The sequence below is a fragment of the Diabrotica virgifera genome, chromosome 3, assembly GCF_917563875.1.
Source record: "Diabrotica virgifera virgifera chromosome 3, PGI_DIABVI_V3a".
NCBI lineage: Eukaryota > Metazoa > Arthropoda > Insecta > Coleoptera > Chrysomelidae > Diabrotica > Diabrotica virgifera.
Genome location: NC_065445.1, coordinates 252041820 through 252059423, shown reverse-complemented (window position 1 = coordinate 252059423; position 17604 = coordinate 252041820). Strand labels below are relative to the sequence as shown.

General features: G+C 33.8%; 1 protein-coding gene across 1 annotated transcript; it reads left to right on the top strand.

The window, feature by feature from the left end:
* Positions 1–16639, top strand: LOC126881700 (zinc finger protein 724-like). The gene is made up of 2 exons (XM_050646111.1): positions 1–403; positions 14613–16639. Exons 1-2 carry the CDS (start codon positions 166–168, stop codon positions 15914–15916), a joined length of 1542 nt encoding a protein of 513 aa, XP_050502068.1. The 5' UTR covers positions 1–165; the 3' UTR covers positions 15917–16639.
* The last annotated feature ends 965 nt before the right edge of the window (positions 16640–17604 follow it).

Below are 17604 nucleotides of genomic sequence, written 5' to 3'. Positions count from 1 at the left end.
TGGTTAATAAATTTTTGATGTGCTGCTTGCGCTTGTTTTGTTTCATGGAGAAAACTGGAAAAGGAAAATTGTTTAGAAAAGAAAGTGTTCGCCAGGCCTGTTTTTTCACACCCTTTTCCTATATTCGTTGATAACTGATAAGTGTGAAGTGTAATCAAATGAAAAATGGACGTGAAACAAGAAATTAGCGAGGAAGTGTGTAAAATAGAATATAATGACTTGGATGATGCAATTTTGGATAGCTTTAAATGTGAACTTAAGGAGGAATGTAACAGGCAAAGTACACATGACATAAACGATTATTTAGACTTAAAAGAATATCCCAAACATACTGAAATAGGACAACATGGAAATAAACTTAACCCATTTGAAGAAAACCAAAAGACTGAAAATACTGAAAAAGGTTAGTATTACGAAATAAAGGTTTTACAGTTTTACCCTTTTATTGCTTTTACCAAATAATATACAATTACAATTGATCTTAAATACAATTTAAAGCTGGCTACACCTACATGCTTGCCTGTAAATTAGAAACAAACTTGTTTTTATTTCTCTATGTCAGTAGCTGGCATATGCCAGTGACTGGCATGCACAAAACACATTTGCGATTTGTCAGTAATTAGCATGCCAGTAGCAGTAGCTCCCACGCCTTTACTGGCAAGGCGGAACTAGGGATGGCAAGGATGTATCCATAAATTAAATTTATCCACATATTTTAAAATTTTATCGATATTCAACTTTCGATTTATCGGAAAATATATCGATATTTGAGATTCAATATATCGCCCACACAAGATTAATATGCCATATTGGCAAGATATAAAATTATAATAAAATCTTATAATATAAATCATATCCTTATTTTTTTGAGAAGCTTAGTATATTATAGGTACTAAAGAGATATTCTACTACACTATAGAAATATCATATCAGTATTATTTTATTTGAATGTTGTATACCCACCCTTGCCCTTTACCTTGTTTACAAAGTTTTTCAAGAGGACAGGCTATGTAAACCCTAATAACGATCTCAAATTTACCATTTGTCACATTCACATAGTACCTTCTATACAGTTTTAAAATAATTGTATTGTATTGATGTATTGACAAAAACCCTAAACTCAAGATGTCAATATTACTGGTGTTAGAAGGAGCAACTGCTACCAAAGCTTAGCAGGCAAAGGGTTGTCAAAATTAATATTTTTGAATTCACTGCCACAAGAATTAAATTTATTTTGAATATAATATATATTTATAAATACATACATAAGACATAAATTTATATAAACATACTCATACATATAATTATAATTTAAGTAATTTTTAATATAATAGTTTTAAAAATTCTGTATTGATACTGTATGTAGGTACTTCTTTACTGATACTCTGTATGTATTAAAAATATTATAGGATTTTATACATAAGTGCATCTTTACTTTTAAATTTTGAGGAAAACCTCATCCTTTTGTTTATTATTTTGTATAATTTACTTTTTTAGTAGTTTATTTTAGTAATTCTTTTATTTTATTTAATTATATAAGAATATATCGATATATCGCACCTATCGATATTTTTTCTCTGATATATATCGTATATCGATATCCTCATTCGATGTATTATATGATACAATATATCGATGTACAATTTGTTTTTGCCATCCCTAGGCGGAACAGAAAAGCAGGGTAGATTTTTACACATGCCAGTGCTAGTAAACAATTGAGTGGTTTTCATATGAAACTTAAGTATTTGTTTTGTAATTAAAAGTTTTTGAGTTTCCAACAAAAGGCGGTCCATGGAAAGTATTCGGAATTAATTAAACAAGCAAATCTTGCTATGGCCATGGATAATTGTTAGAAATTTAATAATGAATCCGACGCATTTACTCTTGAATTTTGGTGTAAGCATTGTCAGGGGCTATTTTATTTTTATATAGAGATGATTTATAGGTGAATTCCAAGTACATTCTAATTACATAGCTATAAATAGAAATGAATTTGATGATTTTTTATCACCCCAACGAAACATTTTTTAAAACAGGTTTAAAATAAAATGACAGTGACAATAGGGCTTTTCATCGATTGTCATTTGTTTCGAGCTTCTGTCATGTGTCACATAATATTGATATAGCTACGTCATATGTCTTTGGTTTGTATCATTGGTATATACCAATAACGTACGACGTAGATATATTAATATTATGTGACACATGACAGAAGCTCGGAACAAATGACTGTGAATGAAAACCCCTATTTTAAATATTTGACAAGGCTACAGGGATATTTTGAGTTGTTTATTTAATAACAACTCATATTTTGTTATTTTGATAGTGTATTTGATAAATAATTAATTTAAGATGTGCAATTAATAAAAAGTTATTTATTGTTTATTATTTATGGAAGATCCAAGCAGATAATGCACCAGGATATATTCTGTGATTCAAGTACTTTGTTGTTAAAGATGTTCAAAGTTTATATAAGCGTTCCATAGTATAGTCCATTCACTAAACTCGAGACACAATTGGCTAGTGATTTTAGCAAGTAATTTTGCCAGTTTTGTAAAATTGGCAAAAAAATAATTGCTAAATAGTTAAAAATTGGCAAAAAACAAAAAAAAAATAACCACTAAAATAACTAGCCAGGGAGTTTAGCGAACCGACTATAACACTATATTATTAAAAAAAGCACTTTTCTTTTTTTCTCGATGAAGTATTAGTTTTTATTGTATAGTATATAACTTATTGCAATCACTGAATACATAGTTAGTGAATAAATAATCATATAATTTAAGCGATAACTCAAGTAACAGTTTTCCAAGAACATTCAAAAACTGGACGAAAATCTCTATAATGCTAATGACAATGCTAGACTTGGGTGTCAATTAGCCAGTCACAACTTTTTTGTTTTCTATTCATACATAAAGAAAGTAATGAGGTCCTTAGAGTTCCATAGCAAACTATACTTAGACTTAAATAACGATTATGTTGCTGCTGCAGTTTTCTGTGATCTATCTAAAGCCTTTGTGTCAATCACAAAATACTTCTTAATAAACTGGAAAAATATGGTTTTAGAGGGACTACTCTAAAGTGGTTCAGTTCATACTTGGAAGACAGATGCCAGTCTGTATCAATCAATGAGCGCTATTCTAGTAATATCTTTATTAATTGTGGCATACCTCAAGGCTCTGTCTAGGGTGCTATCTTTTTCTTGATCTATTTTAATGACATAATTAACCTCGATATTAATGGCCAGTTTACTATATTTGCAGATGATACCACAATGTTATGGCAAGACAAGGACTCTAAGGTTAGATTAGATTAGATTTAGAGAGGTGGCTTTCTGGCCTATTCCACTGTGACCTAGTCAGATCTATTGTGGCCCTCTAGTCCTAGATAACATTCTCTAGCCTGACCCTTTTTAAAAAGTCTAATAGCTTCGAGACTGAACCTTCCATGTAGCTATTTGCCGTTGGATTTTGTTCTCCTAATGCAAATAACCGCACATTTGCCAGATTGTCACAATGACATAAAATGTGCTCTGCTGTTTCTTCTTCGAGGTGACAGAATCTGCACAGGTCATCATCTGCCAATCCCATCAGCTTTAAGTGCCTATTCAGCTTACAGTGCCCTGTTAGCAGACCTACTATGGCTTTGACTGTTTTCCTGTCTTTGCTTATTAGGTCTGCCGTAAATTTTGGCGAATGTTCTGTAATGAACTGTTTCGCCTGTCTTTGACCTGGTGAATTCCTCCACCATTCCAAAGATTTGTGAGCTACCCACTTTCTTGTAGCCGTTCTTGTAACTGCCTTTGCAACGCCGCAGAAGGGTTCCGGTCCAACGAATGGCTTTGATGAGCCTTGTTTGGCCATTTCATCTGCTTTTTCATTGCCCTTATGACCCTCGTGCCCCGGTACCCAGGCCACCATAACCTTGCTACGATATCCTAGTTTATTTAGGTACTCTTTAGGACTCGTAAGGTACTGAACGAGATTATTAGTAGTGATATGCTAAAAATCTTACGAGTGGTGCAAAGCTATTCATTTGACATTTAATTTGTCAAAAACCAAATTAATTTCTTTTAAGAATGATCTAAACAACATTACTCTGAGTAATGAAGGCATTTGTTCTGACACTGTTAACAAATTTTTAGGTCTCTATATATTGATAATAAACTTAAGTTTGAGCAACACACTGTATATTTAAGCAAAAAGATATCATCGGGTTGCTTTGCTGTCAAATCAGTTGCACACAATTTGAATTTCAAGATTGCAAAAAGTGTTTATGTGACCCTGATTGAATCTAATTTGAGATACGGTATTGCCTTTTGGGGTAGCTGTTCTGTTCATCATTTCAGTAGAATCTTTATGCTACAAAAGAGACCACTTAGATATTTAGATATGCAAGGTCAAGTTTGGTATATCATGCAGGCCTTTGTTCCGGAAACATGGTATCTTGACACTTCCTTGCATATATATCGTTGAATTAGCATGCTTAATTTTAAAAAAACATATGATATTTGCACAGATTCCCTTTATAACACCGTTCAAGTATTACGTAACGCAAGTTGGGGGGGGGGGGGTGTCAAAAATCTTCAAAAATTGCGTTACGCAATAGTTAAACTCCCATAAGAGTGGGTTGCGTAGGGGGGGGGGTTAAAAATCTTCAAAAATCGCGTTACGTAATACTTGAACGCTCCCTAAGATCCTCAAGCAATATTTTTGTATTCCGACAATCAATCTCTCTCTCTCTCTCTCTGCAGTTTTTTAAGTCTCTTTTGTCTCATTTTTTGAATAACAGTATTGTAATACTCTCATTCCAATTGTGAGGTTGCCCTTCTGAGAAAAAATTCAAAAAATTATGGTCTTGTTTAGCCATACAGGTAGGTATACAGTGCCAGCAAAAAAATCTTTACAAAGTGAATGAGGTGCAAAAAAAAATTTACAAAAAAAAAAAAAAATATCAAAATCGAAAGAATTATTGTTTTAATTTTACAAGTGAATACTTTGTCATATCAATTTACTATTTTAGTTAATAATAAGCCACAAAATTAGCTTATTTTGCACACTATAAAAGATAGCGACAGGTAGACCACATACTATAGTAGCACTGACACTTATTTTGGCATTATTTTGCCATGAACGACCTATTGTTGTATTTTGGAAGATCCATGTTTTGTCAATGAAAACAACCATCAGATCCATCAGAATTTAAATACATAATTTTCCTTCTACAACACTTTTTATTAGTGTTATTTCTATGTTCAAAAACTTGAACTGGTTTAAAATAAATGGTTTTTGAAAAAAATAAAATCAAATTATAGGGCGCATTTTTAAATTTTCTTAAAAATCTTCCTTTTTTTTCCATGTAACTCGAAAAGGATAAGAGACACAAAAAAAAGATACCACACAAAAATGTAGGTTTTTTTAGCTAAAAATTTAGTTTTCATTTTTTATTACTGTATCCCTTATCATTTTTAAGTTACATGGAGAAAAAGGAAGATTTTTAAGAAAATTTAAAAATGCGCTCTATAATTTGATCTTATTGTTTTTCAAAAACCATTTATTTTAAACCCGTCCACCTTTTTAAACCACTAACACTATAATAAAAGGTATTGTAGAAGTAAAACGATGCATTTACATTCTGGTGGATGGGGGTTAAAATTATTTTTCATTTTTTTTAAATACATTAGTTATCAATTTTGTTTGCAGCATATCTCGCTTAGTTTGAATGTAATGGACCTTTTATATTGCTCATTTTAAAGGTCTTTTCAAGCACTACAAAAGTTATTGGTAGCATTATACACCTAAAATCGACCGTTTCTCTGTTATTTCAAGTTGAATACACCAATTTGAGCATGTACCAAAAAAACAAACTCTATTCACCTACCATATCTCTTTTTGTATTATGACTACAAGATTTATGAAGGCAAATGTCTCTTCGTTTTTTTATAACCTACAAAAATATTTTATATAGTTTTTTTAGTTAGATGCATAATTTTTAAGGTATTTGCAAAAAACCGTTCGAAAAGGTGTTGTTTCAATGAAAATGGCCAATTTTCAACCGTGAATAACTCAAAAAGTATCGAGTTTTGAAAAAAAAATTATAGAAAGTTTTTGCTTAGAATTAGGTTCTTTAGCGAATTCCGTAGTTATTTCAACCAAAAAATTTTCCACCCCTGAGAAGGGGTGGGAACCACCTCCACGATAAAAGCACACATCGGCATAGGATAGACTTTGAATTAGGAGATAAGTAGAGGCTATTCCCAAAATTTCATTAAAATCCATGCAGTAGGATAGAATTCGGAGGTAATATCCTATTCTTGATCCCATTGACTGGCGTATAAACAGTTATTTCATAAAATAAATATGGTTAATAATAAAGAATGTTTTACGTATTTAATCAGTGAAATTCTAAAATGCTCAATGTAATCACGATTACATTTTTCTTATTATAATACTGTTATGACAGTTCCGTAGATTGTTCCTACATAGAAAGAGTCCCTCGACGTGAAAGAAGAAGTAGTCACGTACGAGAATATTCTGGATGTCATGGAATAACCCAGAAATGTCTGGTGACATCTAGAACGTCAGAAAACTATATAAACATTATGTGTTTGACATTCTATAGTTCAGTTGTAATTGAGTATTTAAAGTTGATAGTTGTCATTGAGTTTGTATTGTAATTGAAGTTAAATAAAGTATTTTAAAGAAGTTGTAACATTGGTGACAGCGGTGGGATAAGAAGACATTAAGTAATTTGTATATGGTCAATACAAGATCTACTAAATTCGAGAAAGAAATGGATACATCCGGACCACCAGAATGGTTTTTAAAAATGGAAGAGTTAAAAGAGAAACGTAGGCAAGAAGAGAAAGAAAATGAAGAGAAACGTAGGCAAGCAGAGAAAGAAAATGAAGAGAAACGTAGGCAAGAAGAGGAGGAGAGGCGTAGACAAGTAGAGGTAGAAATAATAAATAGTTTGTCACAAATTCAAGAAAGTTTTACATTAGAGGTAAGTCAAATTAATAGTAGAATAGACACATTAGAAGAAAAACAAAGCTATTTAGATAATAAACTAGAACAGCAACAAAATGATTTAAAGCAACAACAAGATAATTTAAAATCCTGTTTAGAACGACAATGCCAGTACTGTAAAAGACTTGAAGAAAAAGAGAGCGTAACTGAAGAAGTAAGTCTCTGCATGACCACGGTTGAACAGGAAGAAGATAATGATCAGACTTCCCTGGAAAACATTAAGAAGAGTCAAAAGAAAGATAATGACTTAAGAGTCATACGAGAATGGCTTAGAAATGGAGTAAGACCTCTTTGGCAGGAAATATCTAAATATAGTCGAATTATAAAGGCGTACTGGGCTCAATGGGAATCTTTGCATCTGTCGAATGGTCTATTATATCGGAAGTGGGAAAGTCCCGATGGAGTACGTATAGTTCAACAAGTGGTACTGCCAAAATCACACATTAAAAGTGTGTTGCAAGAACTTCATAGCAGTCTGTCTGGAGGACATTTTGGGGTAAAAAGAACACTGGCCAGGGTTCGAGACAGATTTTATTGGATCAATTGTCGCCGAGATGTAGAAGAATGGTGTAAGAAATGCGACTTATGTAACGGTAGAAAAGGCCCTAGAACAAGAAGTCGTGGTAAAATGGCACAATATCTTTCCGGAGAGCCTTTTGAACGACTTGCAGTTGATATTCTCGGTCCACTTCCAACGACAGAGAGAGGTAACAAGTACTTAATGGTTGCAATGGATTATTTTTCAAAATGGCCTGAAATTGCACCTCTTCCTAATCAAGAAGCGACGACTGTAGCAGAAGCATTCATAACACACGTCGTATCAAGACGTGGAGTTCCTTTAGAGTTGCATTCTGATCAGGGACGAAATTTTGAATCCGAATTATGGCAAGAATTAATGAAAATCTTGGGTATTAAGAAAACTCGAACTACGCCTCTCCACCCACAATCAGACGGAATGATCGAAAGACATAATAGAACTATTTGTCAATACCTCTCAATGTTTGTTGCTGATAATCAAAAAGATTGGGATACCCTAATACCTCTATTCCTGTTAGCCTACAGAAGTTCTGAACATGAAGCAACCGGTTATTCTCCATCAATGATGATCACCGGAAGAGAAATGAAGCTTCCTCAAGATCTTATTTTCGGAAAATTGCCTACCTGTGAAGAAGAACCTTCATCCCTGACGTACCTAGAAAGCTTAAGAGAAAAACTGGAAAAAGTCCACGAATTTGCTCGTAAAAGTTTGAAGCTTCAAAGTGATAAAGCCAAGTCCAGGTTCGATGTGCAAGCTACAGGGACAACTTTCGAAAGAGGTGATCCAGTATGGCTATACAATCCCACACGCAAGAAAGGACTTTGTCCGAAACTTCAACGAAACTGGGAAGGCCCGTACACCGTCTTAAAGAAAATAAATGATCTGGTCTACCGCATCCAGTTTTCAGCGAGAAGTAAACCCAAGGTAGTTCACATTGAGAGATTAGCCCCATATCATGGAACTGATCCACCCTGTTGGCTTCAACCAGACCCTGATAGACCAGTTATTCGAGGCGAATAACTATAAAGGAGGGAGCAGTGTTATGACAGTTCCGTAGATTGTTCCTACATAGAAAGAGTCCCTCGACGTGAAAGAAGAAGTAGTCACGTACGAGAATATTCTGGATGTCATGGAATAACCCAGAAATGTCTGGTGACATCTAGAACGTCAGAAAACTATATAAACATTATGTGTTTGACATTCTATAGTTCAGTTGTAATTGAGTATTTAAAGTTGATAGTTGTCATTGAGTTTGTATTGTAATTGAAGTTAAATAAAGTATTTTAAAGAAGTTGTAACAATACCATGTTGACCCTTATGAAAGATGTGGCAGTTCAGCATGGGTGTCGTATTCTCAGCTGCGTTCAGGAAATTTTAACTATAGTCTTTTTACTACAAAAACAAGATTTCTGACGTCAGAGCACTGTCAAAACATTAGAATGTTACTTTTCATCATGGCCACGTTGATGTCGTTACTTGTCAGATATTTTCTTTGTTTTTGTTTACTGCATAGAGTTATATATTAGCATAGAGAGAGTGTCATTCAGAGCGAAGTGACGACACCATCTTTATTATTTGGATTAGTGCTGTTTCACTCTTACTCATAATAAAGCTGCTACAGTTGTCCTCCTCTTCCGTGCCTATATTCACACTGAATGTCATCATAGATTTTCGATACAATGTGTTAGAGAGAGATGCAGCAAACCAGTCCATGAGATCTTGTCGTCAGGAAGCGCGGAAGGTAGGCTCCCTCTATGTTAATATATACCTCTATGGTTTACTGTACAAATAATATCTCTAATTCTTTATTCTAATTAATGATGTCAATCGGTTTTCATTTCTTGCCGAAATATATTAATAATACGCCGAAATATTTTTTTTCTACAACCGTGTTAAAAATGCAATTTTTAGCACTCCATGCGTGCGTTAAAAATGCTACTTTAAGGCACTAGTGCTTTAAAATATTTTTAAGGCACTGCAATTCGTATTGACCGTATAGACAATTTTGATGTAATGTCAAAAAAATATAAAAATGGAATGTCAGTCAAGTTCAAGTAAAAGTTTTTGTAGATATTGTCCTGTAATTACGTTTGTAGAAAAAATATTGTATGATATGCGTGTTAAAAAGTACATTTTTAAGGCACTCATGTGAATTGCATAATTCGCTATCGCTCATTCTGCAAATTTTCACATGCGTGCCTTAAACGTGTACTTTTAACACTTATATCATAAATAACTATAATGTTAGTTAACGTAAATAGACATCAACTTTAAAATTGACATTTCTCTAGCACAGCTATTCGCGATGTGCAAGTACTTGGAGGGGATACGACAAACGATCGTGCGCGAATAGCGGAGAAATATTGCAACTTTCTTAAATAATTCATATTGTCAATTGAAATTGTGAAATTGACGTATATTTTATACCTACTGTCATTGAAGAAGAAAAATTATTGCTCCACAATATTGATATGATATGCAATTATTGTATAAAGGTAAATTTAATTAATTATATTTTGCTCGCAGTACTGCATTTTAAGGTACTAATGTTTGTTTTTAAACCAAGAGGAGTGATTCAAATTTACCGCGCTGTAATGCTTGTTTGTAATTGGTTCAATCGCAGGCAAGTTCACTCCACTGCTATACAATTTTGACACTAATGACATTTATCCAATTTTGACACTCTTGGCATTTCATAGGTTAATTAAGTTATATCAGCGATTGTTTGTCTTTTCTGTGTTATTCCTTTAATTTTTAGATTTTTAGTATGCTTTTATATAAAAAGCAGTTGTTTTTAGAACTCTTTAGCAACGTATTAATATAATATAATATTTATGGATTACCGTTGAAGGACGACATGATCAATAAAAAAAGAAGATGTATTTGGTTATTTTTCTAGTGTCTTTCTTGGGTGTGAGTCTGTCTTTTTAGTTTACTCCTCTTAGTTAAAAAATAAACTATAGTACACTTTAGAAGACCAAAAATAAGCATTTTTTCAAGATTTTTTTTCTCAGAACCCTTATTAAAAATGAACATAAAACTTTTTACATATTAATATCTAACTCTTAGAAAATACAAAAAATGTATTTTTTTTTTCATTTATGCACGTACGCTAATATTGTAGAGGGCGCCAAAGTCGAGGCCTCGAAAAAAAAGTAGTTCCGATGGCGGACAGTTAATCTCAGGATTGGGATCTCTGAAACAAAAAAATCGTACGGCATTTGAAAAAGGAAGGTCTCTTACGTGACAATTTACCACCGTTAGTGAAAAATTCCGTAAAAATAAGATTTTACGGAAATTTTAAAAAATTTGTGAATAAATCGCCCTTTTTTTTTCAGTTTTTCATGGTTAAAAAATATTAATTTTTTATTTTTTGGTCAAATTGTAAATTGTCACGTAAGAAACCTTCCTTTTTCAAATGCAGTACGATTTTTTTGTCTCAGATATCCCAATCCTGAGATTAACTGTCCGCCATCATTTTTCGAGGCCTCGACTTTTTGCGCCCTGTACAATATTAGTGCACGTGCATAAATGAAAAAAGATATATTTCTTGTACTCTCTAGTTAGATATTAATATGTAAAAAGTTTTATGTTCATTTTTAATACCGGTTCTGAGAAAAAAATTCTTGAAAAAAATGATTATTTTTGGTCTTCTAAAGTGTACTAGTACCTTAATAACTAATTTTATTTACTACATACAATTGTTTACGTTTTAATCACATAACCTGAATCTTATTTTTTCTTCTTATTATTTTTTTGGACTATAGCCTTGACAATTATCCAGTAACCAGGACTAATATAATTCGCCAATATAGTTAAAAGTGCGAAAAATGTTGCTGAGCGTAGAAACCAGGTGTCGCTTTGCCGAACTTGCACGGTCCCAATACGACAACCACACGGAACTGACCGATTTTGCAAAAGTGTCAGCATGGTATTGGGACCGTGCAAGTTCGGAAGAGCGACACCTGGTTTCATAGCTTAGCAACAGTTTTAGCACTTTTATTTATATTGGCCAATTATATTAGTCCTGGTTACAGGATAATTAAGGCCATAGCCCAAAATAGGAATAAGAAGTAAAATTAATCAAAAGTGAATAATCATTTTCAATTTCGTTGCAAAACGAAAATACAGCCGCATCATATTCTAGTCCAATCAGAGAGTGCAGCAAGCACCTCTACCGGTTTCAAAACTTATTAGTTTCTCATCAGGAGGCACATATGCTGCCCTCTCTGATCCAACCAAAACAAACCCGGGCGTGCAGTCACGGATTGCAAAGAACGAAATGGCATGGATGCACTAGAGGCAACTGCTGGCAAAAGACTTAAGTTTTCAATCCAATGGCATATAAAACAACATAATGTTACTCTACACCCCACCAGACTGAAAACAATGGGAACCTTCTCTGGTTACACCTCCGAGGCTGCTACAATTTACAAGCCATAACGGATGCTGAGACTAAGGAAGATGAGAGAATTTTACAATTTATAATTCACGTCCCATCTGCTCAGCGCGGTAAAGTTCCAACGAGAATGGTTTCCTTCGTACTCCAATGAGAGTAAACATATATAAATCAAAAATGAATAACCATTTTCAATTTCGTTGCAAAACGAAAATACAGCCGCATCATATTCTAGTCCAATCAGAGGCTGCAGCAAGCACCTCTACCGGTTTCGAAACTTATTATTCCCTCATCAGGAGGCACATATGCTGCTCTCTCTGATCCAACCAAAACAAACCCCCGGCGTGCAGTCACGGATTGCAACGAACGAAATGGCATGGATGCCCTAGCGGCAACTGCTAGCAAAAGACTAAGTTTTCAATCCAATGGCATATAAAACAACATAATGTTACTCTACACCCCACCAGACTGAAAACAATGGGAACCTTCTCTGGTTACACCTCCGAGGCTTCTACAATTTACTAAAATAAAAATACTAAAGTTAAGGTTACGGTGTTAACCCTAGAAGGACCAAGGAGGGTTAAAAAGTATCAGTAGTAATTGCACAAGAGCTCTAAAATTATTGAATTTTTCCCGAGTGTCACTTTGACAGTTTTAATTTCACGAGCCGAAGGCGAGTGAAATTATTTCAAAGTGTCACGAGGGCAAAAATTCTATATTAATTTTAGAGATCGAGTGCAATTTGTTGCGATTATTTCATGAATAAAACTGTTCAAAACCAAATTTTATTGTAATTTATTTATAGTTCAATTAAACACACAGTTGTTATAAATATTTCACGGTTGAAAGTCATCACTTTTATAATTTTTAAAACATTAATTGTCGTTAATGTCACTGAATGTATTTTTTCGTGGCAACGAATCAGAATCTCCTATGAATGAAATAATCCACAACATTGCATTACATCCGATTTTCTAAATACCTTTGTTCCTAAAAATCTCAAATAATTAGTAGTTGTCGGCGTACTACTGCCCTATTAGTTGGCATAATTAGCATTTCAATAATTTAATTCGTTTCCTCATACTTTTATAAAAACTCAGTGGACTCAGTGGACAGTGGACTCTAAATAATCCCCTTGAATACCTTCAGCACCATCCCAAAATGGAAAGGGACGATTTCATTCATGTGTCAAATTAGCAAAATCTAAAAGAAAAAAGGCCAATAAGTGGACAAAAACAACCATAGTTTGTTCAAAATGCAAGTATGTATTCGGTAAGCACAGCAAGAAGTCAAAAATGTTTCTGTATCCTACGATGATGCCAATTCCACTGAAGCCGAAGACTCCGGGTAAATTATAAATTCGTATCTTTTAACTGTTCCATTAACGTCTAGGAATAATATAAAAGTGTTATTTTTAAATTAGTTTAAATAAAGAAGCACGTTTTTTATTAATTTATATGTGGAAATTTATTGACCCTCCTTGGTCCTCGCTGTTTCTACTAAAAGGTTGGTCCTGCGAGGGTTAAAACGTAAACATTGTAAGTACATATGTAGTAAATAAAATTAATTATGAAAATGCTATACTACAGGCAAAATATAATTAATTAAATTCACTTTAATAATTGCATATCATATCAATATTGTGGACAACATATGTATTATTTTTACAATTTATAACACAGCATTTGCGAAATTCCATTTTCTTCAATGACAGAAATATACGTCAATTTGACAATATGAAATATGTAAGAAGTATGTTAGAAAGTTGCAAGGTCTCTCCGCGACTCGCCCACGATCGTTTCTCGTATCCCCTCCAAGTACTTGCACACAGCGCAATAATAAGAAAAACGTAATCTCGATTACATTGAGAATTTTAGAATTATATTAATTAAATAACCAAAAACGTTTTTTATTAATAATATAAATTTTATGAAAAAATCCTTTATACTCCAGAAAATAATAATTTTATTTAAATATATTAGACAATCGTACGCTACTGATATGACAGTTCTGTGTTGCTACATTTTTACTTCATTTCGTACACAATTTGATAAGCAAACAAAAAAAAAAGAAAAATGTTTTTTTTTCTCTGATTCTGGCCTTGGTTTAGAACTAGCCTTTAGCCACGTAATTGTATAACTTATCACTAACTCAGGTGTAATGTGTAGTGTGTGTGTTGAGTAAGTGTCTTGTTACTTTGCAAAGTCGACGTCATTGTCTTTGCAAAGAGACGCTAATTGTATCCGAACGTCTGCGGTCCCTCCGGTGAGTACCGATCCCACAAGGACAGAAACTATTTTCATTTATTAATTTATAATAAATGAAAAAATTCCTGACCCTGGTGGGATTCGAACTCACTACCATTCGCAACTTTCGATCCAAAGGTTAGGCGCTCTTACCACTGAGCCACAGAGGGGGTTAAGAAAAATGTATCTGACAAGTAATGACATAAACGTGGCCATGATGAAAAGTCACATTCTAATGTTTTGACAGTGCTCTTACGTCAGAAATTTTGACCTACGTAATCTTGCTTTTGTAGTAAAAAGACTATACAAATGACGTCAATTTGTAAAAAATGTGACGTATTCTGATTTTTGTATTAAAAAAACTGTACCTACTCAAATATTATAGTTGGTTTGTATTTCAGGTTACCTCCAAGACGAACACAAAATGGAAATCATGGAGACACTAATTGAAGATTCATCTTACGAAGGAAATTATACCAGTCAACAAGATGAAGGAAAAACTTTAAATAGAAATATAACCGGACGAAAACTTTACAATTGCGAAATTTATTTGAAGCAATTCAATCAATCAAGTCATTTGAAAACACATTTGAGAGTGCACACTGGAGAAAAATCTTACAAGTGTGAAATTTGTTTGAAGCAGTTTAGTCAAGCAGGCAGTTTGAAGACGCATTTGAGAGTGCACACTGGAGAAAAACCATTCAGGTGTGAAATTTGTTTTAAGCAATTTAATCATGCAGGTAATTTGAAAGCACATTTGAAAGTGCACACTGGAGAAAAATCTTACAAGTGTGAGATTTGTTTAAAGCAATTTAGTGAAGCAAGCAGTGTGAAAACACATTTGAAAGTGCACACTGGAGAAAAATCTTATAAGTGTGAAATTTGTTTTAAGTCCTTTTCTCAGGCAGGTACTTTGAGAACACATACGAGAGTGCACACTGGAGAAAATCCTTACAAGTGTGAAATTTGTTTTAAACAATTTAATCGAGCAATTACTATGAAAACACATTTGAGAGTGCACACTGGAGAAAAACCTTACAAGTGTGAAATTTGTTTCAAGCGATTTAGTCAAGCATGTCATTTGAAAAAACATTTGAAAGTGCACACTGGAGAAAAACCTTACAAGTGTGAAATTTGTTTTAAGCAATTTAGTGAAGCAAGCAGTTTGAAAACACATTTGAGAGTGCACACTGGAGAAAAACCTCACAAGTGTGAAATTTGTTTTAAGCAATTTAGTGACGCCAGTACTTTGAGAAATCATTTGAAAGTGCACACTGTGGAAAAACCTCACAAGTGTGGAATTTGTTTTAAGCAATTTAAGCAAGCAGGTAGTTTGAAAACACATTTGAGAATGCACACTGGAGAAAAATCTTATAAGTGTGAAATTTGTTTTAAGCAATTTAGTGAAGCAAGCAGTTTGAAAACACATTTGAGAGTGCACACTGGAGAAAAACCATACAGGTGTGAAATTTGTTTTAAGCAATTTAATCAAGCAGGTAATTTGAAAACACATTTGAAAGTGCACACTAGAGAAAAATCTTACGAGTGTAAGATTTGTTTAAAGCAATTTAGTGAAGCAAGCAGTTTTAAAACACATTTGAGAGTGCACACTGGAGAAAATCCTCACAAGTGTGAAATTTGTTTTAAGCAATTTAGTGAAGCAGGTACTTTGAGAAATCATTTGGAAGTGCACACTGTGGAATAACCTTACAAGTGTGGAATTTGTTTTAAGCAATTAAATCAAGCAAAGTGCACACTGGTGAAAAATATTACAAGTGTGAAAAAGTGAAATTTGTTTAAAACAGTTTTCTCAGGCAGGTGTTTTGAAAACACATTTGAGAGTGCACACTGGAGAAAAATCTTACAATTGATAGATTTGTTTAAAGCAATTTAATCAAGCAAGTAATTTGAAAACACATTTGAGGGTGCACACTGGAGAAAAATCATACAAGTGTGAAATTTTGCTTGAAAATGTTTTCTTAGGGAAGTTCTTTAAAAACACATTTGAAAGTATACAGTGAAAAAAATCCTAACCAGTATAAATTTGTTTTAATCCTTCACTGCGTGATTTTTTATTTTTTAATTAAAAAAAGTTTACAGATTGAATTTTCGTTATTTTTGTGGGAAAAATAATAAAAAAAATTCTGAGCGACTATTTTTTTTATTTTGAAAAAACAAGTGAAAGACAGCTTATGTTTCCTTTCGGTTCAGAGGTGGTTGACCATTCCCAGATAGCTGTTTCTGTCTCTAGACGTCTTCAGTGGGGCTACATGAACACCTATGAATCGAAGCCAAACCAAACTGTGTATTTAAGCAATACAAAAATAAATACACACAACGCAAAAGTCTAGGGATATTTTTATTAATAGACGTATTTTGTTTATCTGTAATCAACTTAAAAAAAGTAATACAAAATTTGTAGTTTAAATTGTTGTTTAATATGTCAAAAACCATAAATTGCAACAAAAAAAAACAGAAAATTGGAGCAAAAAAAATATATTGCAAATCACCCATGTTTCACATACCACAATAAAATGTCAAAAATACGACATATAACCTGGTTTATCACAGCTCTACATCTACTGTTCATGCTCCGAATCACATTGTTAATGTCTGCTTGAGGTAGTTGTGTCCATTGTTCTCTCAGAAGCTCTTTTAATTGAAACTCATTGTAGATATTGAGCGGCCGTGGAGTAACGGCATAAACGCTGGCCTCATACGCCAGTAGACGTGGGTTCGAGCCCTGCCAAAGACAAACCATTTTCATTTCCAATAATGACACGAGCCGTCTCACCGTGCCTCGGAGAGCACGTAAAGCCGTCGGTACCCCTGGGCTAGTGTACATCGGCATACATACAACAGGGTTAAAGATGTAAATGGCGCCGGAACTATCCGAAAGGATCTCCCCGGCAAAAATGCCATACGATATTATTATTGTAGATATTGCCCATATGTGGAGTAATTCTTCGTTGGAGCATGTTCCATATATGCTCAATGGGATTAAGTCCGGTGATTGTGCTGGCCACGGCAATACATCAATACCCTCGTTATCCAACCAGTTTGTTACAATATGCTCAACATGTGGTCGAGCGTTATCATGCATAAAGTAAAAATTTTCTCCAACAGCAGCAGCAGACGGGCGCACAACAGGTTCAAGAGTAGTGTCCGAATATTGCTGACTTCTGAGAAAGCCACGTGGGAAAATGAGGTCAGTTCTTCCGTCAATCATGATTCCGCCCCATACCATTAATGTACCACCTCTGTATGCATACACTTCTTGAAGATGTCGTAATCGTTCTTCATTTCCGGGTCGTCTCCAAACTCTTGTCCGACGAGAATCTGGATGAAATCCTTATCTAGACTCGTCACTAAACAAAACTGTTGCCCAGTGAT